At 55.9% G+C, this 24,260-nt stretch overlaps 1 protein-coding gene across 18 annotated transcripts in view; it reads right to left on the bottom strand.

Annotated features, from left to right (window-relative positions):
* The window catches only part of NCAM1 (neural cell adhesion molecule 1), a 331,843-nt gene that overhangs the window by 8,247 nt on the left and 299,336 nt on the right, over window positions 1–24,260 (bottom strand). For 8 of the 18 annotated variants that reach the window (XM_036258360.1, XM_036258361.1, XM_036258363.1 and 5 more), the window contains 2 exons: window positions 14,138–14,262; window positions 9,525–9,702 (listed from right to left, as the gene is read on the bottom strand). In XM_036258360.1, the coding sequence (XP_036114253.1) occupies window positions 9,525–9,702; window positions 14,138–14,262 (303 nt within the window). Of the gene's footprint in view, window positions 1–6,192; window positions 7,081–9,524; window positions 9,706–14,137; window positions 14,263–24,260 lie in introns of those variants that run through there. The other 10 variants (XM_036258350.1, XM_036258358.1, XM_036258351.1 and 7 more) reach the window with 3 other exon arrangements.

Raw genomic sequence — 24,260 nt, 5'->3', positions numbered from 1 at the left:
TGTCCTACTCCCTTGCTGTCCACCTGAAATCCACCTGGCTGCTGACAGTGTCCCAGGAGGACCCCGGGCTCAGCTCCCTGTGCACCCCCAGTGACTGATGTTATTTGCTTGAAGCGGACCCACTGACCGCGAGGGACCCCCGCGTCCGGGAGACAAGGGCTCCCTGCAGGAAGGACCCTGCAGAACTCCGCCTCCGAGCCCAGGTGCAAACAGTGACCCCAGACTGAAGCAGGACACCTCTGCTCTGCTCTCTTGGAAGAAGTTCCCAGACCGGCAGCTCCCCCCGTCCACCTGACCTTGCTGACGCATCGGGTGTCCTCAGGACCCCTGCGATCACCCTGTGGGCCGGAGGCAGGACCCGTGGCCACACTTGGGTCTCACGATGCCTTTGCCCTGCCAGCCTAGACCGTTCCAGACACTGGGACGTGGACCCAAGGCAAAGGGCGTCATAGGTGGGCCGCAGGTTCTTTACATGGTGTGGTGTGTGGTCCTGGGGCGGGCCTCTGTCTGACTGGGGTCTCTGTGGGCCCTGCAACCAACGCCAATCCCACCCCAAGGCTCCTTACTTCACATTGCAACCAGCCCCTCCTGACAGAGGCCGCTCACTCCACCCAGGGCACAGCTGGTGCTTGGCGGGAGGTCACCCCCAAGCTCTCAAATGCGTTCGGCCCCTTGGGGACCTTGATCTTACTTCCTGGCCTCTCTGCCTCAGGGCTGTCTGGCAGGTCCCTCCGACCCTGCGCTGCGGACCCCAGCCTCCCCCAGGACGGCCCTGCGCTGCGGACCCCGCCTCCCCCAGGACGGCCCTGCGCTGAGGACCCCAGCCTCCCCCAGGACGGCCCTGCGCTGAGGACCCAGCCTCCCCCAGGACGGCCCTGCGCTGAGGACCCCGCCTCCCCCAGGACGGCCCTGCGCTGAGGACCCCGCCTCCCCCAGGACGGCCCTGCGCTGAGGACCCCAGCCTCCCCCAGGACGGCCCTGCGCTGAGGACCCCAGCCTCCCCCAGGACGGCCCTGCGCTGAGGACCCAGCCTCCCCCAGGACGGCCCTGCGCTGAGGACCCCGCCTCCCCCAGGACGGCCCTGCGCTGAGGACCCCAGCCTCCCCCAGGACGGCCCTGCGCTGAGGACCCAGCCTCCCCCAGGACGGCCCAGCGCTGAGGACCCCAGCCTCCCCCAGGACGGCCCCTGCGCTGAGGACCCCAGCCTCCCCCAGGACGGCCCAGCGCTGAGGACCCCAGCCTCCCCCAGGACGGCCCCAGGCGCTGAGGACCCAGCCTCCCCAGACGGCCCTGCGCTGAGGACCCCAGCCTCCCCCAGACGGCCCAGCGCTGAGGACCCCCAGCCTCCCCCAGGACGGCCCAGCGCTGAGGACCCAGCCTCCCCCAGGACGGCCCAGCGCTGAGGACCCCAGCCTCCTCCAGGACGGCCCTGCGCTGAGGACCCCAGCCTCCCCCAGGACGGCCCAGCGCTGAGGACCCCCGCCTCCCCCAGGACGGCCCAGCGCTGAGGACCCCAGCCTCCCCCAGGACGGCCCAGCGCTGAGGACCCCAGCCTCCCCCAGGACGGCCCTGCGCTGAGGACCCCAGCCTCCCCCAGGACGGCCCTGCGCTGAGGACCCCAGCCTCCCCCAGGACGGCCCTGCGCTGAGGACCCCAGCCTCCCCCAGGACGGCCCTGCGCTGAGGACCCCAGCCTCCCCCAGGACGGCCCTGCGCTGAGGACCCCAGCCTCCCCCAGGACGGCCCTGCGCTGAGGACCCCAGCCTCCCCCAGGAGGGCCCTGGCGCTGAGGACCCCGCCTCCCCCAGGACGGCCCTGCGCTGAGGACCCCAGCCTCCCCCAGGACGGCCCTGCGCTGAGGACCCCGCCTCCCCCAGGACGGCCCTGCGCTGAGGACCCCAGCCTCCCCCAGGACGGCCCTGCGCTGAGGACCCCAGCCTCCCCCAGGACGGCCCTGCGCTGCGGACCCCAGCCTCCCCCAGGACGGCCCTGCGCTGCGGACCCAGCCTCCCTCAGGACGGCCCTGCGCTGCGGACCCCAGCCTCCCCCAGGACGGCCCTGCGCTGAGGACCCCAGCCTCCCCCAGGACGGCCCTGCGCTGAGGACCCCAGCCTCCCCCAGGACGGCCCTGCGCTGAGGACCCCAGCCTCCCCCAGGACGGCCCTGCGCTGAGGACCCAGCCTCCCCCAGGACGGCCCTGCGCTGAGGACCCCAGCCTCCCCCAGGACGGCCCTGCGCTGCGGACCCAGCCTCCCCCAGGACGGCCCTGCGCTGAGGACCCCAGCCTCCCCCAGGACGGCCCTGCGCTGCAAACAGCTCTGGGCCCTGCGGACCCAGCTCGGGCTGCCTGGTCTCTGGGCTCTGGCAGCTGGAAACCGGCCACTGGCCCTGCGGTCAGCTAGAACGAGTCTGTTCCCCAGCAGCCCAGCAAAGCAGAGCAAAGCTGTGCACTCAGCAGACCCAGTGGGGGGCCGCCTGCTTCCCAAGGCCAGCGCCAGGAGCGCTGTTCGGGGTTCAGGGGGAGGGCCTGGAGGGTGAGAGACAGAGACGACTGTGCCGTTGAAACAGAAAGTAGGGCAGTGGCCTCCCTTTGGCCTGATGTGAAATTCAAGTTCTTTCTTCTGGCTGGAAGGCCCTAGGCCTGCGGCGGGCCCTCCCCTCCCCCACCCACTGTAAGTCCCAGCACCACCCCGCCCCCATCTCTGCGCTCCAACTGGCTGAGCCTTTGTTTTACCTGGAACACGCCCAGCTGATCCCTAACTTGGAACCCCCCATCCCTGTCAGCTCTTGGGCAGCTCCTACAAACATCAGCTCAAATGCCAACCCCATCTTCTGTCTTCTCAGGCACTTGTGCCCCAAATCTACCACATTCTCTCTTTCATTCTCTTCACACTATTTGCCCTTTTCTGTTCATTTACATGCGCCCTCTAGGATGTCCTAGCAGATGCCCTGTCTATGTCTCCCTAGCATCTAGAACAACCCAACTTGTAGGAGACGTTCAAAGAACCAGCAAACAGCCCTGGCCTGTTGGGTTGGAGCGTCGACCTGCGGACCAGAGAGACCCGGGTTCAGTCCCCACTAAGGGCACGTACCTCCGTTGCAGTTTGTCCCTGGCCCTGGTTGGGGTCATGTGGGTGGCAGCCACTCGATGTGTCCCTCTCACATCGATGTTTCTCTCTCTCTCTTCCCCCTCTCTCCCTCCTGCTCTATCTGAAGATAAATGCAAAAATGTCCTCGGGGGTGAGGACTAAAAAAAAAAAAAAAGCTAGCAAACAGAGGTGACAGATGTGGTGTGACCTGCCTGGGTCGTGCGCTCCCTGCTGCTGGAGACATTCTGGACAAGCTTCCTGCACCGGGCAGGCCTAGGACAGAGGACGTCCTCAGTCCTCTTCACCCAAAGGGGCCTGGTACTGCACACGACGCCACGGGGCCCCGCACCTGGTACAGACGCCCCCGTGGCCGTCCCCTCCAGAGTACAGACCGAGAAGGACTTTGCCTAGAGGACTAAACCGCTCAGTAGGTCCCATCTTTATTCATTGATTCTTGTGATTTTATTTTTGTGTGGAGAATAAATACCTCAGCATAATATTTTTCCACCTACAGCAGAATTCCTGGGTGCTTTGTTTAAAATTTGGATCCTGGGGTGTCCCGGTCCCATTAAGTCAGAATCTCTGAGGGTGAGGCTCACGGATCAGGATTTGATCAAGCATCCAGGAGATCCTTATGCATCCTAGAACTGGGGGACCACTGTCTCCAGCTCTTCGGTCCCTGCGGAACGACGAGGAGCCTGTACCCCGTCACCCGGGGATGAGCAGCAGAGCCCCACCCGATGGCCCTGACCTAACTGAGGTTCTGAATGGACGGAGAGAAAGCAAGACTGTCCCTACTCAGAGCCAGGGCTTCCAGCGGGACCGGCTGCTCCTTTGCTGTGCAGCCTGTATCAAAAGGAGCACCCACAGGGGCGCACTGCGAAAGGGTGTGCGAGTCACACCACGTTCATGATCCTCCGCACGTTACGGAACTGTTCACTGCAGGAAAGCTGAGGGACAAAGCTCATCTCCTGCACGGCACGTAACATTTTACAAAAGGAAAAGGAAAAGACCTTCTGCGGTCTGTCTTTGCAGGCTCCCCCCCCTGGCCCCCTTGACTGACTTGCCCGCACACCTGCCCCAAGGGCACCTCTGAGGTGCGGTTCCTCCATAGCCCCTGAACAGTGCGGGCACTAAGCCAGGCTGTCCATCTTCTGTGATTTCTGGCGTGGCAGAGGTGGGCACTGAATTGGAAACTGTCTTGCCCAAGACAGAGACCTTTGCATATGCCTACTTTCTTAAGTGCCTCGGAATGAGAATATGGGTCTCACGTTTACAGGTGCCCAGCCACCGAGTCGCTGTGCCGCGGGGTCTCGGTGCAGCAGTGCCCGCTCCAGCCATGACTCTCAGAACCGCTGAGCTGGTGTCCTGGTTCACTCCCAGACCCTGACACGTCTGCTTGCTCCCGCCAGGACTGCTAACCAGACGGCTGGATGGGGGTGGGGAGGAGCCCACCTGAGTGCCGTCACAGCAGAGCAGGGCTTGCCCGGGAACACTGTCAGGTCCTCACTGTCACGGCCACTGCAGCAGCCTCTGAGTGGAGTCTTAAAGAGAGCTGCGAAATCCCAGGCCTTGCTGCAAACGGTCTACCTGGTGGTCTAGAGTGTGCCCCTGACCCCAAAGAGACCACCTCCTGGGTCTGCAAAGTACAGCTCTTCGGACAGCTGAGAAACACGCACAGCTCCTCATTAGGAAAAGAAACATTCCCTCTGCCAGAGCTCACTGAGCAGGCTGCGAGTTTGGGGTACGGTTGACACGCCTGTTGGGGAGTTTGAGGTACCCAGGTGCATGTGAGGTGGAGGAAACCACTTGACACTCGGGAGGACACCGGACTATCAAACAAAATCAAAACACGCCGAGAGGTCACGAGAACGGTTATTTCCTTTAATAATGCGAAGGTGTAAACTTCATAAAGGCCTCGCTGATTATCTACACAGCAATGTCAGCATCCTCATTAGTAGAAAAACGTGATCCGAACCAGCCACACGCAGATTCCCGAAGTGAGCAGACACCCTGCGGTGGAGGGGAGGCTGGGCGGCAGGGGCGCAGGAGGGCGCGGGGGGCTGGGCAGCGCTCACTCCTGCAGGCCTCTCCGGGCCACTGTCCTAGGGGTTCCCGGGGGGCTGGGGCTGCAGCCGTGGCGGAGAACTGTGTCCCCGGGGAGTGGTGTCCTCAGGCATCCTACAAACCCTGGGCCTGTCTGAACGTGGCCAGTGCGAGGAGCCCACAGCTGCTTCAGCTCAGGCCGGCCTGCCCTGGGAAGGGCCGAGGGCACAGGGTGGTCAGGCCTCCCCTCCCTTTGGCTAGATCGCAGGAGTCCCTGAAGAAGCACTGACACTGCGTCACGGGCGGGTGGGACTGGGACTTGGGTGGGGCCGGCTACCTCCTAAGGTGGGTGCCCCTGGATGACTTCTGCCCTAGATGACATCAAGAGTATACTGGGGGCCAGGAGGACAGTGATGGGTCACCTGTGTGATGACTGATCTCTCTCCCTTACCCTCCCTACAGCTCTTGCTAACCGACCCGGGATTCCCACCTCCGGCCTGGAGGCGCCACCTGCCTGTCCTCAATGCTCGGCTCGGCCACGAGAGCCATGCCGCTCCTGCTGCCCGGGGGGGGGGGGGGGGCTGCCAGGAACCCCCGCCTGGGCTGTCTGCACCCGAGCCTCGAAACTGAGTGCTCCACCCTGAACACCATGGGATCACGTGGAACCCTCAGGGAAGGCTAGTCTTTCAACATTAAAAAACAACAATGGAACTAAAACGTAAAGAGACCCAAAAAGAACAAACATCAGACTTCTGTGGAGATGCTCAGAGATGAGTATGTAGAATGAGAGGTGACCACACGGAGGGAGTTCTATTCGGGAGAAGCTCCATCCCCAGCACAGACTGATGTTACTCAGCAGGACTCACCCCGAGTCTCTGTGGGACTTTCCCCAACACCCCACTTCCTCTCCGGGCTCTGGGGAGGAATCCCCCCACTGCAGGGAGGAGCAGCTGGCTTCACCAGTTTTAAAAATGTCACTAAAGCCACTGACCAGTCAGGGGCTTGGTGCACTGGGGAGTATGGCAGGCTGACGGTGTCCCACGAATCAGCGCCCTCCCTTCCGCCTGAGCGTGTGTGGGGAGCGTGTCCAGTTCATGCCTGGCTCACAGTGGACGCTTCCACCCCGGGGGACTGACTGACGCCGTATCGGGGAGCACACCCCCCGCCACGAGGCTCTGTGCTGAGCGGGGCTGTGCGGCAGGCCTCAGCCCGCCTGGGAGATGGCAGGTGCCGGGCACTGAAGGGTGGCTGCTCCCAGAGCTAGCACGGACGCTGGTTATAACACGGGGACCTCAGCGCCTCCCAGCGTGTGCGATCAGCCCCTAAGTGCTCAACAAATCCAGCTTCTTCTGCTGCACAGGCAGCAGGGTGACTCAATTTGCCATCATGTCATTGAATCTCAGGTGAATCACAGTGGTCCGGCTCCCTTACCACGGGCACTGAAATGCAAGCAAAGCCAACTATGGGGGCGGAGGGGGCGCATGGGGTTAGAATGGGGGCCACGTGGTGATTTTAACAAGCTGATGCAAGCTTGAGGGCTACTCAGAAATCTGCTACATCGAGTTCAGGGGAGAACAAATGCAATGAGCAGCAGAGGGGCAGACATGTCTCTGTGAACCTAGCATGATGCTGTTTAAAGAGAAGAGCTCCCAAATATTTTATACCACCACTGAGCGGGGGGCCTTAGGAAGTGGCGCAAAAATATACGAGGTGACAAAACGTCTGGAGGTCCGGCTTTCTCCACGGCCAAACCTTCCTCTTGCAGGTGGAGTGCGGGCGCCGTGGCCGTTCTTCCGAGGGGCACTGATCATTCTCATGGGAACGGGGCTTTTAAGCAAATGTAATTTTTTTTGCGTTCTCAAGTGCCTAACAGAGCAAAAGGAGAGTCACTGCAGAGAAAAGCAATGAGACAAAGGTGTAGGACGCAGAGGAGCCTCCCAGCGTCGCTGTGCGTGCCAAGCAATGGGTCCCCAGACAGAATGCGGTTGTTTGAAAACAAAGGTGGCAGTGGGGGTGTCCCGGTGACGTCCGAGGTGATATGGGTGACGACAGACACAGGGAGGGGGAGGGGAGGAGAAAAGAGAAGGTAGAGACAGAAACAGAGAAAAAAATAGATAAAAAGAAAAAAATTAGGTCAAATACAGAAAACGCAAGAATCAAAGGTTAATTCAACTTTAGTCAGTTAACCGGACGAAGGTCAGAGAAGAGGTCAGTGCAGGTTATCACCGTCCGGCCAGTCGAAGCTCAGCGAGGCCAGAAGCAGCACAGCGGGGTGAGTTCAGGGTTAGGGGTCAGCGAGCAGATGAAATTAAAGTGAGAGAACAGAAGCCTCCATAGTAAACACAGAGCTGGGTTAGGAGAGGGTTACCTCCCACTAAGGTGAGTCTCTTGGGTGCAGCCCCTGAGCCTCCCGCTGGCCTTCCCCGGCTGTGTGCCCAGGGGGATGCATTTCTTCGCTGCGGTACGTGCCACAAGCTGGGCAGAAGGACGGGGCCGCCTTTCCAACCACACAGTGCTTCTCTCTACTGCACGATCCCCCTACCCACAGGGCTGGCAAAGAGAACCTGGCTCTGCGCCCCTCACCTCCTACACCCTGCTGACCACAAATTCCACCATGAACGTAGGTCTAGGAAAACTCAGGGGTTTATTCTCAGGCACAACTGCAACGTCTGGGTAAGTCCACGCCAGCGCAGGGCCACCTCCTCGGAGACCCGTGTGGGCAGGCCCCAGAGTGTGGTCAGCAGCCCCCCGTGCTCACTGCGTGGATGGGGCTCCTGGACAATTAACAAGACAGACTCGGGCATCCCTAGTGGGCAGGACCCCGGAGGACAAGGTCTTCCCGGAACGTCTGATCCTGACACACCCTGCCCCCACCTCTCCAACCCTGGAAGCTACTGCTGCAGGCCGAACCCAGGCCACCTGTCCCTGTGGTCTCACTCCTGGACAAAGGCCATCAGGAAGCTGTCTCGCTGCAGAGGAGTTACTCCAGCCTCCCCCTCTCTGAGCTCCTCAGTGTCCCACAAAGGCCAAGCAGATCTGGACAGTCACACCAGATCGTCAACTTCAAGAAAAAAACTGACCAAAGAATGTGAAGAAAGAAGGCGCCGAGGATGGCAGGCCGCCTCCACTCGGGCACCTATTAGGCAATAGTGAGGACATTTTTGCAGCTGTACCCAGGTGCTGTGCCTTTGACACTGGCTGTTCGCCCAATGCCTGTGAGACATCCTTCACCCAGCTGGTGCTAAGGGGTCTCCTTGGCAACACGAGAGGGTGGGACCCATTGGCGCCTCTGATCTACGGTGCAGGACCCGCCTGCCAGCTCCTGGGGCCCCACACGTCCGTCAGGCTCACACATCCGTGCACAACGACACCCTGATGTCACTGCGTCGCTGTTTGCATAGCCCCTCGCATACGTACAGCCTGCGGCAGGCAGCCCACTTCCTCTGGCCTCTTCCACTGGAGGAGATACTGTGACCGCCTGGCCGAGAGCCAGGGCAGCACTACACACAGGACAGGTGTGGCAGGGGCCAGACCGCGACCCCGGGGCATCGGGACGTCTTGCTGCCATACTGGAGCATGGCAGAGGGCATGGCCCTGCAGCTGTGCGCCCACCTCTCCTGCCTGCGGATGGCATCTGTCTGCTCTGAGGGATTTGGTCCATGAGGGGACTGGCCGTCAGCGGCCAGGGAGCTGGGCCAAAAGCAGAACTCTCACTTTATTCCCACACTCGAATCGGTCCTGCATCCCGAGAGACGGACCTGCATCTCCTAGAATGGCTCCCCCATGATCTCCAGCAGACTGGACTGTCCTTCATGGGTGGGCTTTTCCAGCGTCTACTTTCTCCACTTGTGCTGTTTCAAGTGGCTCAGTTTAATCAGTTGCGAAGCCCTTGGCAGATAGGGTTTCCTACTAACTAGGCACCATGTCTTCCTTCTCTTGGGGTCCCCAAAGAGAAGAGCTCTGGACCATGGTTGTGCAGGTAAGCAAGCATCGGATAGAAAGCACTTAAGAACACTTATGTGGTCCTTGTATGAAATGATAATGGCAGATAAGGTCTCGCAAGGGAACCTTACTCAGTCAGCCTCCACAGCTCAGCAGGAGCTGGAGTTTCCCATCTGAGGGGTCCCCAGGACTGGCTTAGCATCAGCCCTTCCAGGCCAAATGACACCGTGCCTTTGCCCAGGATGCGTGGCCAAGCCTTCCTGCGAGTCCAGGACATCTCAACCCCCTGCACAGAGAGGCACAACGCAGACCTCGGCTTTGCATGGGCACCGATCATGAGGATGGCTGTAAGCAAGCGGCTGTCAGGGCTGTTCAGGTGCATTAGGAGGTGCAGCGCTTGTGCATTAATCCAAAGCGGGGGACTCACAGACAGCAGAGGTGCGCATACCTGGGATGGCTGTGGGCTGGGCCGAGGTCCTGAACACAAAACGAGCCGCCTTGGACTTCCCCTGCTGGTTCTCAGCCACCACGTAGACCTCGTACTCCGCGTTCCAGTCCAGAGACTTGAGCATGATGTGGTCGCTGCCCGACGGGAGCCTGATCTCTGGTTTCCACTCGGAGGAGAGCTTCTGGGGGAGACCGGCAGGAAGGACACAAGACACCAGGGAGCTTTAGACGGAAACACTGGTAAGACCAGCTAGCAGGAAGAACTTAAGGGAGTCAATGACTATTGGTGCAAAATAATAAAAATAAAAACCAATGATAGGACAAGAAGTGTATTCTTTACCAGCCTGAAAACCACTAAGGATTACACAGGTCATGTTTGCAAATACAGTGGCAGATGCTAGGGTGACGTGGGGCCAACCCATCAAGGTCCCATCACCTTCAGGTGTGCAGAACTCCAGCACCAGCCCTGTGCACCCCACAACGTCCCATCTCCTTCAGGTGTGCAGAACTCCAACACCAGCCCTGTGCACCCCACAACGTCCCATCTCCTTCAGGCATGCAAAATCCAGCACCAGCCCTGTGCACCCCACAACGTCCCATCACCTTCAGGCGTGCAGAACTCCAGCACCAGCCCTGTGCACCCCACAACGTCCCATCTCCTTCAGGCGTGCAAAACTCCAGCACCAGCCCTGTGCACCCCACAACGTCCCATCACCTTCAGGCGTGCAGAACTCCAGCACCAGCCCTGTGCACCCCACAACGTCCCATCACCTTCAGGCGTGCAGAACTCCAGCACCAGCCCTGTGCACCCCACAACGTCCCATCGCCTTCAGGTGTGCAGAACTCCAGCACCAGCCCTGTGCACCCCACAACATCCCATCACCTTCAGGCATGCAAAATCCAGCACCAGCCCTGTGCACCCCACAACATCCCATCACCTTCAGGCGTGCAGAACTCCAGCACCAGCCCTGTGCACCCCACAACATCCCATCGCCTTCAGGCATGCAAAATCCAGCACCAGCCCTGTGCACCCCACAACATCCCATCACCTTCAGGCGTGCAGAACTCCAGCACCAGCCCTGTGCACCCCAAAACATCCCATCGCCTTCAGGCATGCAAAATCCAGCACCAGCCCTGTGCACCCCACAACATCCCATCACCTTCAGGCGTGCAGAACTCCAGCACCAGCCCTGTGCACCCCAAAACATCCCATCACCTTCAGGCATGCAGAACTCCAGCACCAGCCCTGTGCACCCCACAACGTCCCATCTCCTTCAGGCATGCAGAACTCCAGCACCAGCCCTGTGCACCCCACAACGTCCCATCACCTTCAGGCATGCAGAACTCCAGCACCAGCCCTGTGCACCCCACAATGTCCCATCGCCTTCAGGCGTGCAGAACTCCAGCACCAGCCCTGTGCACCCCACAACGTCCCATCGCCTTCAGGTGTGCAGAACTCCAGCACCAGCCCTGTGCACCCCACAACGTCCCATCGCCTTCAGGTGTGCAGAACTCCAGCACCAGCCCTGTGCACCCCACAACATCCCATCGCCTTCAGGCGTGCAGAACTCCAGCACCAGCCCTGTGCACCCCACAACGTCCCATCTCCTTCAGGCGTGCAGAACTCCAGCACCAGCCCTGTGCACCCCACAATGTCCCATCGCCTTCAGGCGTGCAGAACTCCAGCACCAGCCCTGTGCACCCCACAATGTCCCATCGCCTTCAGGCGTGCAGAACTCCAGCACCAGCCCTGTGCACCCCACAATGTCCCATCGCCTTCAGGCGTGCAGAACTCCAGCACCAGCCCTGTGCACCCCACAACGTCCCATCGCCTTCAGGCGTGCAGAACTCCAGCACCAGCCCTGCGCACCCCACACTACGCTCTGGAATGCTGGGCACATGTACACAAGCACGTCCTAGAAAACTAAGAAAGCGAAACTATTGCTTGTCCGAGTTCAGAATGTTGCTCCCACTCAGGTGTGTGACCCACCTCCCTGACACAGAAACACTGCATAGACCTCAGTTTTATTAAAAATAAAAACTACCACCTGGCTGGTGTGGCTCAGTGGATTGAACATCCTCCCATGGACTGAGAGGTCCCGGTTCGATTCCCAGTCAGGACACATGCCCAGGTTGTGGGCTCAACCCCCAGTAGGGGGCATGCAGGAGGCGGCCAATTGATGTTTCTCTCTCATTCATGTTTCCATCTTTCTCTCCCTTCCTCTCCCTCTAAAAAATTAATAAAAACATTTTGGAAAAAATTATAAAATAATAAAAAGAAAAACTACCATTTATTGAGCACCTTTTATGTCTAGGCACTGGCCCAAAGGCCTTCACTGTGTCCCAAGGGCGAGCCTGCAAGGGTTTGTCAGCCCTTAGTAACCCTCCTGGCAGGCAGCCTTGGTCGGGGTCAGCACGTCTGGGTCCAAGGCCGTGACCTGTCCTTTTCCTAGCAGGGACTCAGCACACCTCTGCTGCTGAACTGGATGCTGCTGTCCCAGGCAGTGCAACTCGACCTCTACAGCTGCCGCTGGAGGTGTGTCAGGTCTGGCTGCGGGGCACCCAGAGCGCCCACGCGGAAGGCACAGTCGCTTCGCGGAGCCCAGCACAGGGCAGTTTGCAGCGAGAGCTACAGGTGCCCCCTTTCCTCACCAAATACTCTGTCCAGCTCCACTCATTCACCAGAGTTGGTTCAGAGTGCGAGTTTATCTCGCCGTCGGGAGGTGACCGTGTCCCTAGCGCCACAAGGAGGCGGCAGAATTCCTGGGAAGTCCTCAGTGGTTTCAGTGGTCGCGCAGCCTGCCTCTCACAGTCCTGGACAGGCCTGGGCTGGGCACGCGACAAGGTCTGACAAATGCTGACTACATGACAAACTGCTCCCCAAAGGCCGGGCACACTCTGGTGTCACCTAGAAGGCGGTGTGGCCCGTGGCTGGGGCTGGAGGAAGAGCTATCGCTCAGCAAAGCCAGCTTTCCAGGCAAAATGATCTCAGCCAAGACCTGCCCTTGGGAAGGGGCACAGCCACGGCCCTGGGCGCGCCGCAGGGCACTGGCTTCCTGAGCGACAGCAGGGAGTTAGCACAGAGCACCCTGGGCTCCCTCTTCATGGACAGCAAAGGGATTCAGCTGTCTTTCCCCGTATTTCTCCGAGAAGCTTCTTCCCTTGGCAAACGTCATTGCAGAAGAGACAACCAGAACAGAAAGCAACCGTTACGTCGTATAATAAACACACGTCGCTACATCATACCAGCATTCAGCAAACATTAGTTTTTGAAGTAGAAGAGAGGGGAGGGTCAAGGTTGTTGAAATCCAACAATCTCGGTGTTTCGCCCAGTTGTCTTTCCAACTCAGACCTGCCTGGCGCAGCCACCGGGACTCTCAGGGACACTGGCACCTGAGGTGGCCTCTGTTGGGAGGCATTTCCCGCCCTGGCCCGCATTTTGGCAGTAATTACTGTATTTACCACGTTTGGAAGTTTCCAAGCGTCAGTCACATTTCAGGTTCTTTGCATATATTATAACTAATCTTTGTAACAAGCTGCTAAGCTATTTTGTTCCCATTTTACAAGAGGAGGATGGGGTGATGTGTTTGGGTCACGTGCTGGTAAGCTGGAACTGGAGCCCACAGGGTCGGGGCCACACCAGCGTAACAACAGCCAGAGGCGTCCCCCTCCCCTGTCCGCTCCGGGGGGATGCGGGGGCGTCTGCCCCGTCCTGGCTTCTACTCCGGAGCGAGGAGCCCCTCCTGCAGCGCGGCCGTGGGCTCGGCACTGCACCGGCTGTCTGTCAGCCTAAGAGGTAAGGACTCATTTCTCGCCCGCAGGGCTGGTCAGAAGGCAGGCGGGGAGGAAGAAGCCCACTTCTGGGGAAAGCCTTTCTCGGGGGCTATTTGAACAAGACCACTGCTCCGGTTCATTATTTCCTACTGGTGAGAAACCCCAGCGAGAGCCTGTTCTCAGAGCGCAGACGCGGTCTGTCTCTCAGCGACAGGGTGTGGGTGGCAATGGCAGGTGTCAGTCTGAACCCAGGAAAGGGAGAGTCTCACTTGGGGGCTGGGATGAGAGCTGTGGGACGGGAATCCGGGACGGGAGCTGAGCCGCCTGGAGGAAAGGCTCAGGGCCAGGCGCCCCGCGAGCAGGATTCGGAGGCGCGGGCGGGTGAGGGCTGGGAGAAGCCGCCGGTCTCGCAGGCCACACAGGCTGGGCGCCAACCCTGGCACGTAGGACTGACACGCCCTCATCTCCTCGGCATGGGGCAGTCACCCTAAAACCTACTCCGCAGGTTTCCCGTGGACAGAAAACGTGTGCAGTCCCAGCACCTCGCCACGAGGTAGCAGCGATCCAATAGCAAACAGTGCTGGGAAGGGCACAACACTGAACAAAAGTCCAAGAAGCAGAAACATCAATCCTGGTACAAGTGTTACCACAGTCATGCTGGAGGTTTTAAATGGTCCTGTTGTGGACATGAACTAATGGCTGTAGGTCAGTCTTGAGATTTAAAACCCTGACCAGGGCCCAAGACACAGAGGGACTCTGTCCAGCCCCACCAGGCCCGGGCTTTGCGTGTTGTGGCCCCAGCAGGGGGGTGTCGGGGGTGACCCCTGGGGAAGGACTCACCGTGCGGTACTTGACCAGGTAGTGTCTGATGGGGGAGCCGCCGTCATCCTGCTTGATCAGATTCACTTTGATGGAGTTGCCGTCCTCTCCCATCTGGCCTTCGAGCTTAGGCGCGCTGGGTTCCCCTGAAACGGAGGGCATCAGCATGACATCCCCCCCCCCGAAAATCCAGTCCATCAGAAAGGCATGGAGTAAGGGCTGGGGCTGGACGCGTTTGCTTTCTCAGAAATCCAAGTGGTTAGAAAGCAGTGAGTATACAACTCTGGACTCCGATTAGATGCCTCAGACTTGGCCCAAACTTAGCACCTTTTGGGAATGTTCCGGGAGACGCCCTCGGTGTAGGTGCAGCCTCTTACCATTCTGAAAACAGGCCTTTTCCCCGTCTCGCACTGGTCTCGCATTTTCTTTTAGCTGCTCTGCTCTTATAACCAAAGATTTAACTTTTATAACCTGGTATTTTGAGAACTAGCCTGAAATATGGGAAGGTGGAAGCATTTACGGAGAAAGCGTACATGCACACAGTAAAACTCCTTGGACAGCTAAGGACCCAGCCCTTCCCCAATTTTATTACTTAGATTCATGAAAAATCATTTAAGTTTCCGGCTGTGATTAAATAAAGCCAGGTGGCCATCAGCAAGTCTCCTGTCAGTGTCCTGCATATATGGCTCAACTGTTTGAGAGATACTCCTCGACCTTGTAGCCAAGTGACCATCACAACAGTCCTCGTCCCTGTGAGGAGAGCGAGAACCGTGAGCTCAGCAGTCTCGGCAGGAAGGGGTCCCTGTCTGTCTTCACCTGCGGCTCGCGCTCAGCGGGCAGAACCCCGAACCCACGGCTGGGCGGGGGGATGTGACCGGCGCTGATTTACTTTACGAGACGCTACTCCATTAGTATATGCTGAAGCAACGGGGTGAGAGAGTGTCTGCCGTGAAAGGTAAAATGAAGACTGAGCACACACGGGAATTCTGCGTGACACATGGGAGTGGATGTCACGGCCTCGCGAGAACGTGTGGGAGCCGAGAAAACAGTGACCTGCGTGGGCTGTCCTGGCTTGTCCTCTGGACCGTGAATGTGTGACGAGAGCCAGGAAAGGCTTGTCATCAGGGTCTGGACCTAATCTTCCCGAAGTATACCTTTGGCCACTTGTGAGAAGGCTGCTGGCAAGGCCAGTCCAGCCCCCTGTCCTCGGTCAGCTACTCTGGGCCCCTGGAAACGGCCGTGTCCGCTGCTCCTTTAAGACAGAGGGAGCAGGGAGAAGCGGAGAGCCCTGGCCAGCCAGCCGGCAGTGCACACGCCCCAGCAGTGCACACGCCCCGGCAGTGCACACGCCGGGGGCTGGCCAGAAACGCACTTATTCACCAGGCCCCCCGGTGAGTGCACACTCCAGCGCGAGCTGTTGTGGCCACGGGCCCCAGAAACGCTGCCCCGCGAGGGTGCCGAACCTCAGGGCCTGGCCATCAAGTGTTTAGGAAGAGCTGGGCTTGTTATTTGCTTGTTTTCTCCAACCAGTAATGAAGGAAAAAGGGAAACCGGAATATAAAGACAAAGGGGCCTCGGGCGGAGGCTTGCCCTGTTTTTGTCTCACTGTGTAGCCACAGGTCCCAATCACACTTAGAAACTTCGTTGCGGGGACATCAAGGCACGCAGGCTCCTCACGCGCCCCTGGCCTGTCCTAAGCTTAGGCCGCAGTCCAGTGGGTGTGGCATCACCACAGTTCTCCAGCACTGAGACTCCAGGGTAGACCGGTCTGTGTCCCGCACCCGTGCTGATGTAGAACTTAAACACCCTGTTCTCTGACCGAACTGGGTGACCCACTCACCCCGGTTAGCCTGGGACAGTCTTCCACTCCAGAGAGACCGTCAGACCCAGGCAACCCGGGGTGGTGCCCTGGGACTGAATGGAGGTGGACACAGGTCACTGCAACTCTCTGTACCCAGAACTGCAACACGGACCCTGTGCCAAGTGGCCTGTTTGCCCTGAGAAGGAGGCAGGGCGGTGGCCGCTGGGGCCCGTCCAGCACACCCACCAGGCAAGGACCCAGCCCTTCCCCAAGGTCCCCTTGGAAGGGAAACAAAGGTGAAATTATTGTTATTTCCTCTCGGTTTTGAGCAGTGTGGGCTCCGAAGGCTGAACTGACCCAGCCACACAGCACTCTGCTTCGGGCACCTGCGCAGCAGAGGAGCCTTCTCGGGCGCCTGCGGAGGAAGGTCCCTCTAACGGGACGCTCAGGATGCCACGTGCAGCGCAGGGCTCCGCCGCCTTGGACGGGTCACTGCCTCGGTCTCCACGTTTGCAAAGTGCAAGCGCAGGAGCACACGGTCTCCCTGTGACACCCTGGAGACACCACCCTGACCGGCTCCAAGATCACTGGCTAGTTCATGACTGTACGAGAGCACAAAACATAAGCTGCTCATCCACTTTTAGGAAATGCACTCCAAATTCAACGATTCTGTATTACTAAGGCAAAGGGCTGTCCTTGAAACTTTTTAAAAAAGTTATCTCAAAGAAGACTTATCTGTGAAAAGAGACGTGAAGTCTCTTATGAATAAAAATCTCACCAAGGAATCCCTGCAGGATGAAGGTGCTCTCCTATCTTTGAATCTGTTTCAGAAAAAATATCATTGGAACCAGAGAGAAACCACTGAACTATACCAAGTTAGACTACGGTGTAAGGTCTACCAAAGTGAGAACACTATCACGTGCGATCATCTTATCTGAGTGACAGCCATATTACTCTGGTATGTGTGGACTGCTTTTTCCTAGAATGTAGAGCATTTTACTTCATATAATATTCGGGTGTGTCATTTAGAGTGCGTTAAATGAGCTGAGTACCAGTGGGCTATTAGGTACTGGAGTTTCAGAGGTGAATAACACAGAGTTTTGTTGGCCAAAGGAAAAAGCTGAGTTATAATCAATTAAAAGAAAGAGCTGGGGCCTGTGTGCAGAAACATAACCATCCCTGTGAGAGATTTCTAAGACAAGTGCATATTCAACTAACATCACAGGGACTCTGACCAACTTGGTGGCTGTGTAACTTATCATTAACACATCAAGATGTGGAAGGAGCAATATTTGTTTAACCAGTTGTTCTATGCATCTTCCAGTGTTTACTGGCAGCCATTTTTTCGAAGATTAGATAAGAAGCAAAGGAAATAATTCCTGAGCTCTCTGCAAAAACAAGTCCCCAGTGCCTGCTGAGGGCGGGCGGGGCTGGGGCTGAAGGAGGGGCCCTGGTGTTCAGGCTCGCTGCTTTAGAGAACACATTAGCGGAGAAAATTATTCAGAGGGTCCCAACGTGCACTCTGTTCCGAGATGGCTGCTCTGATTGAAATCATTATGGGTAATTTTGCAAAACCGGTGTTGTAATTATTTGTAAATGGTTTGCAGTTTGGCAGCCAGGTTGCTCCAAGAAAACCCCTGGTGTTAATTACACCCTCTGAATTTAGCTTCAGCCATGAGTCATATTTTCCCCCCAAGTATTTTCTGTAAGGACTCAAACAGCAGTACCTTCAAAATAAATCTTGCCAGTAACAAATATAAAACATGGAGCAGTTCTGGTATTTTCTAGCAGAATGTGAACCACGTATGCAAGGAGAAAAGAATGGACCCTAGAGGCCACCTAGAGCCAGAAATATACATGTAGGCCCTACGGATTCCCCTTAGAAACCCTAATTGAAATGTGTATTTCTGACCGTGCAGACTGTGGGCTCTTCTTTGTAATTATTGTGCTATTGTGCCCTAATCGGAGTCGGCTTCACGTCCTTCCCGGCAGCGTTCGGACAGCGTTTGTGAATTTCAGAAGCACCGTATACTGCTTCCTACTCACGAAAGCCCAGCACCAGGAGTTGCATCTTCTGAATGAAAGGCTAAGGTGCATGAGGCACCCGAGAAGGATGGGCCAAGCTGGGACCTTCGCTCGCCCACTCTGCTGTCTCTCGCTCAGGAACCCCGTTCTGGACGCCTGGGAACAAACTCGTGACGGCGGAGCGGGGCCGCATCACAGTCTTTCTCTTTCGAGTCCGACAGGATTGACTGGCACGGAAGTGACCGTTCCTTCTGGTCAGCCTAACTGCGGCTCCCTTTGGTCGAATATTTCTTATAAGCAATTTGAAATGTGTGTAAGCCTTTCCATTGTTTTAAAAAGTCCAAAATGTATGATTTAGCTGTTTAGAGATGAAGCCTATTTGATTTTTTCAACTCAGGAATATTCACCAGTTACATCAAGAGGTTAGAAGTTTGGTCCTTCGGGGATCAGCAATTATATAAAGGACTCAGGACCGTTATTTGACCACTAACTCTCCTTCCCGAGACCAGCGCTTCACCCCAGATGCCAAACAAGAGAATCTAATGCCATCTGCGCTGCACACATTCTCGGACCCCCAACTCTCCCCGATGGCCCCTTTGACAACCCACCTAGCTATTCTTGGGGTGCTGAGGTGCTTTCTGACAGTCCCAAAGAGCAGACGACAGTGCACAGATGGGAATCAACTGTCTTGAGCACAGCTCCCCCAAATCAAGTCCTGGGAGTCACGGACCCTTGGCTGATAGCTCTCCTGACTGCTTTTCTTTCCATCGTGAAGGATCTGCCTGAGCCAGTGTGACCTGGTTCTTTGCCACCCCGCTCCCTGGCTCCAGAGAATGTTGGGGTGCAGAAGGACTGGGTGTGGCCACTGTCCAGCTTGTGCTTAGCTCTCTGCAGCCAAGCTCGGGGAGGCGGCTGGTTTTCTTGGGGAATCAGGAATGAGTGTGTTCTGGGGGGGTGGGGGTGGCAGCACAAACTACAAATTAACCACAAACGAACCCTGACAGACCGAACCACAAAACACCAGTTCCCTTCTCGTGGGTGTCATGAAAACACCAACAGATTAATTGATCAATTATCTTTGTTTCATCATCCTAAAATAAAATGTAGCCACGGAGGTGTGGCTGTGGTTATGGGGATGGTCCAGGCTGAGGAAGTTATGACGGAAAGAACTGCTGTCACCAACAGTTAACTGGGCTCCTCTTCCGAGACCACAGGGCGGGGTGGGGTGCACTCGCTCAGCACATCTCCTGGACATCAGAGTGCTCCCGGGAGAGGCTCACACGAGTGAACCCCGGGGACCCCACCACTGCCTGCCTTAGTCCCCCCGAGCTCTCTCTACCTGGGGGACCACCAGTGCAGGGATCTTAGGAACAAAGGCAGTTAGAGCAGGAGCCCTGGTGGGAAGTCTATGCTGACCTGCGAGACGGTGGCCATTCAGACACACAGCTGTAAAATAAAGGAGGGAGGGGAAGGGGTGGTTAGTGATGTTTCGATCTAAGAAGGAAGAGGGGTGTTAACGAGTTTAGTTCATCAGAATCAGCATGTCCTAGTGCGAGTTGGGGTCAGTAGCTAAATAAAAAAAAGATCGTTATGAACGGGTGGGGAGGGGTCCATGCTCCAACATGCAACACACGGACAGGGGCCGGGGTCACACACATGCTGGTGGGGGAGGGGTCCCATTTACAGATCTCTCAGCAGCTGACGGAGTTACAGGTGGAGGATCAGAAAGAGCCTTTAGCACACCGGGGGCGTGGGAGCCTGCCACGGCAAGCCCACTCCCGGCTCTCCGACGGGCTGTTTCCCCATCACGAACCCCACGTGCAGAGCTGTGCGGGGTCAGGAGCCGCGTGACTCTGGGCCTGGTGCTCAATGCCTGTCTTCACCTCCCTTCTAACGTAGTGCTGCTGTGCTCAGGAAACACGGGGATGGGAACCTAGGGTGCACCCCAGGCAGTTTGGGGGGGCATGGTGAACAGGGAACATTGGACTTCGACGGTTGGGTGTATAACCACCACCAGGAGAAAGACACCCTGTCACACACCTTCCTCGTTTAGGCCCAACTGAGCCTTGTCTCTCTCTGCAGTGTCTTTGCTCTGATCTCTCCATTCCCTTCGGTTTATTATTAAAGGCCATTTCCCGCTCGCTGCTCATCTGAACAGCAAGTCCGCCGCCTGTCCCCTGGCAACCGGAGGAGCGGGTCTGTCAGACGGGTGGTCTGACGAGGGGTGACCAGGCTTCGGAATGCTACAGGTTCTCAGCGAAGGTCGGAGCACTGGCCACATTTTCTTACCGACAGCTGAGACCGCCGCTAAGGTGTGTTTCTGGGGCAAATGCAGGAAACATCTTCAAACATTTCTTCCTTGCTTAAAACGCCAGAAAGAGGTCTCTCCTCAGAGCTATGAATTCGTTTCTGCCTTGTGAACACTGCGCTTTGTTTCATTTGAATTATAGCACTGCAGAGAAATGGCCAAACTTGTGCTTAAGCAAGAAATGACTGGGTTTCAACCCGGCATCTGCTCGCGCTTAAGATTTCAGGGGAACGTCCAGGCTTTGTCCCAGCACAGCAGCCTCTGAGCAGCCACCACAAGTCTGACGAGCCTGGTCCCCCCTTAGGGATGTGACAAAACCACAATATTTGGGGTGGGACTTGGAGTTAAGAAAATCTTCAGCTCCCCCCATTCTCTGCCCTAACTCACAGATTAGGATACTTTTTAAATCAGGTCAAAGGTATGATCAGATGTTTCTCTGCTTTGAAGACATTGCTACTTAATTTCATACAATGTCAGTATCAAACATCTTTTTGTAAATAAGGACAGCGCTGATCCAAGACCTCTTTGCAGGAGTCCGGATGTAAATGGGACCCAGTGGAGACACAGTGACCATGCCTAGAGAGCCAAAGTCTTCGGGGGGGGGGGTCAGTGTTGGGGGAGCAAGCAGGAACACACAGGCTCACACATGTGGGGAGCACGCAACGAAGGACAGACCGGGAGCAAAGAACATGCAAGACAAGCTGTTGATGGGTTTGTTCCTGTGGATGTCGCCCAATCAGCTTTCAGAGCAGCGAGGTCCACCAGGGACCCCTCGCATGCATGGGCACACGGGGCAGTTATTGGGGTTAGTTTTGCTTCTGTGATCAGTGCAGCCCGTGTGTGTCTCAGGTTGTGATTTGAAGTACAACTTTTCAGTGGGGAGAGAACAGAGTGCATCTGAGTCCCGGGGCAGGTTCGGAATGGTGCTTGCTTTTCCCGGGCAAGCTGTGAGCAGACGCCCTTCCTCTGTACTAGATATTTTCACAAGGTCGTGACAGTTGAAATAGTAACTAATTATTCTGTCAATGCTATGTACTTAATTAGGCTACAGTTGTATCTCCTTTGCTGCAATGGCCAATCATGTGCTTCCTGGTTACAGGGAGACCTGCTGTCGTGGTAACTGCCAAGTGACTTTTGTTTTGATTTTCCCCCCTGCCCGGAGAGGGTCACTCTTGAGAAGCGACACCTCAGCAATCACAGCCAAACTGCTCTAATGGAAGATTCTTATGTCTCTCATTTCAGAAAGTCCTCAATTTGCAGGAATTTAATGAAGCACTCTCATTGGTTTGGAGCAAATACAACCTTTGCAATTGTAGGGTTTCGCTGTTGTGAACAGAAACATTTTCACATTTTCATGGAAATACAACTCATTTTAGAGCAACTGTAGATTTTAGAATTACTGGATAGTTAAACAACAATGCTATGAAGCTAATTTACAAAACGGCTTTCTGGAAATAATTTTTATGAGCTGTCTGGTAAAAATTCAAGTTTGCAAACTGTGCTGTGGCCAAGTGGTTTTACCATAGATAGCAGTTTGCATGTGTAAATTTCTTCAAGCAAAGTATTAAACCGAAGGCTGTCCAGGTATCAAACTGTCAGCAATGATGCAAAGAAGGACCAGTTCTGCCTATGGACTGAAAACAGAGGAACGCTCCCAAAAGGCTGCGCTTAGGAAATCTGAGACAGGGACGTGAGCGGGCCCTTGGTGCCAGGCTGTGGTCCCAGATCTATTTCACTTATCAGAACAAAGAGTTTTACCTTCTGTTCACCAGCGTGGACGACATCATCAGCACCATGCAAGCCACATGACAAAGTCACATGATACGCACGCACATGATTGGTTGAAAGGAAAGTGGAGAAGGTCACATGGAAAATACAAAAAAATTAAAAACTGATGTAAACAATGGGCAGGGAGAAAAATCAACAACAAAATCACAGACTAAATAAAAGGAGAAATCAAATTAAATTAGCAGCATATATATAGGAAACATTGGGAGGACAGTCAAACCGCCCAGAAATAGGAGAATAAATAAATCATAAAGAGCATTTGGTTAACACCAATAAGCATTAGATTCAGCTGCAACACTGCATATTAATAACACATCGAGAAGCATGTAAACTGGTTTTAAAACAAGGAAGTGTTTCTGCCAGGACCCAGATGTCAGAGTCAATCCAGGAGACTGCTGAAGGAAAAGAAAAAGCAAGTTATTAGCACAGATTCCAGAAATGTCTCTGCATCCTTGGGAAACAAGGGCAGTGCAACATAACACGGGTCGTGAAGGGAAGTCTCATGAGGACGAGCTCTGTAAGAACAGGATATGACGTCACATCAAGAAGAGTTAGTTTGTGTTTCCTTCGGTGCAGTGAGGAGCGGGGCCTGGGCTGAGTGTCACTCGGTGAAGGCAGGACAGAGTAGGTGGCCCTGGGAACCTTTCCTCTCTTCCCTGCACGTCTACCCACATTGTCCCCATGAGACTGCAAGCTGAGTCACAGAAAGAGAGCCTGGTGCAGAAAGAGGACAGGTTTCCTTCTGCCGCTTGAGGCAATGGCTCTGTCAACAGATAACAACAGAAACCACACCCCTGACCCGAGGAGCTGAGAGCGTGACGTCAAACAGACGCTTGGCAGCTGTGGGTACAGTCATCCCCTCAGAACTGTGGCTGCACCAATCAGGCACACTGTGATGTTCCCAAGGAACAAAACTAGCTTTCTTGTTTGCATTTACCCACGTTCTTTGCTGTCCGATTTTGCATTGACATCCCAATTTGTGACTTAAATGTGACACGAAAGACCTTCTCCATCGAAAGGCATTCTGGGTTCCCACCTCCACTTTCACGGTCCAGGGGAAGTGTTGGTATGTCAACTGACGCTGAGAGAGAAGGGCCAGGAAGGGAGGTGGAGATACCCCTCTGCCCCAAGCACACCTCTGTTTAAAAGTGATTCGAGAGAAATGCTTGAACCAAGGTACATATTCCCTTGCCCCGTGAGCTGACATCGTGGCTTTCTGTCCTACACTGACCAGGTTATGGTACACTCACCACCGGTGCCCTGCCCTGCAGGAACTGTATACAGCTGGGAGGCTTATCCTTTGATTTTATTTAGGGTACCTTCATTTTTTCACAATTGTAATAGATCAAAACACACACACACACTAGCAAAAACAGGAGACACTATTCTCAACCCTACTGACTGACGGAAGATGGATCTTGCGCTGCGAGCTGCCGTTCACCTGTGCTCCACTTCGCCTCCCGGGGAGGAACACTGTCATGCTGAATGCAGGCTGCAGCCCAGCTGTGACTGTCTCTCCTTTACCTCACTATCCACTGGGACCTAAATTTGGGTCAGTAGTCAAGTGGTTCAAAATAAAAACTCAAACTGTCTTCTCCCTGGATGTCACTACTAAGCATTTTATCTGTGGGCAGAAATGCCTGATGTTTAAAAATTAAACAGACGTCAGGGGAGAAACGCCTAATTCTTCCGCAAGGAAAAATCTGGATCCAAGCTTGTATTTTACTTCCCAAGAAGATCAGCCTACAGCGAGACACCTCAAACAGGACATGATGCGTGCAAATGTGCATGCAGCCTTCTGTGCCCGGCACACACTGCACCTGGGCGCGAGGGCCGGGTATCGTTATCAGAAAAGAAAGGATGCTGTTAGTTGCATTCCTCTTCCAAATGCAGAAACCCATCGTCTGAGTTAAACCCCTGTGAGCACGGTTCGCTGTCAACTGCTCTGCTCTGCTGACAAAATGAAACCTCAAAAGCATCCAGAATTAAAATTCATTGCAGCACACACATGAAGAGAACAAAAAAACAGCCCCTTCGCCATATTCTGCAGCAGAAAAAAGAACCACTGCATGCAACACACAGATCTGGACCACCTTCCTTCTCTGTTCAGTCTGGTATCAGAAGCCCTGGCCCGGGAGGGGGAGCTCCTGCATACCTGCGCTCTGCCTCCTCTCTCCAACCCCTGCTCACTGGGAGGCGTGCCATTGTCTCGGTGCGTTCAG

Source organism: Molossus molossus, unplaced genomic scaffold (genome assembly GCF_014108415.1).
Source record: "Molossus molossus isolate mMolMol1 unplaced genomic scaffold, mMolMol1.p scaffold_m16_p_13, whole genome shotgun sequence".
NCBI lineage: Eukaryota > Metazoa > Chordata > Mammalia > Chiroptera > Molossidae > Molossus > Molossus molossus.
Note: the sequence above shows the minus strand (reverse complement) of the source record. Positions and strands in the feature narration are given on the sequence as shown.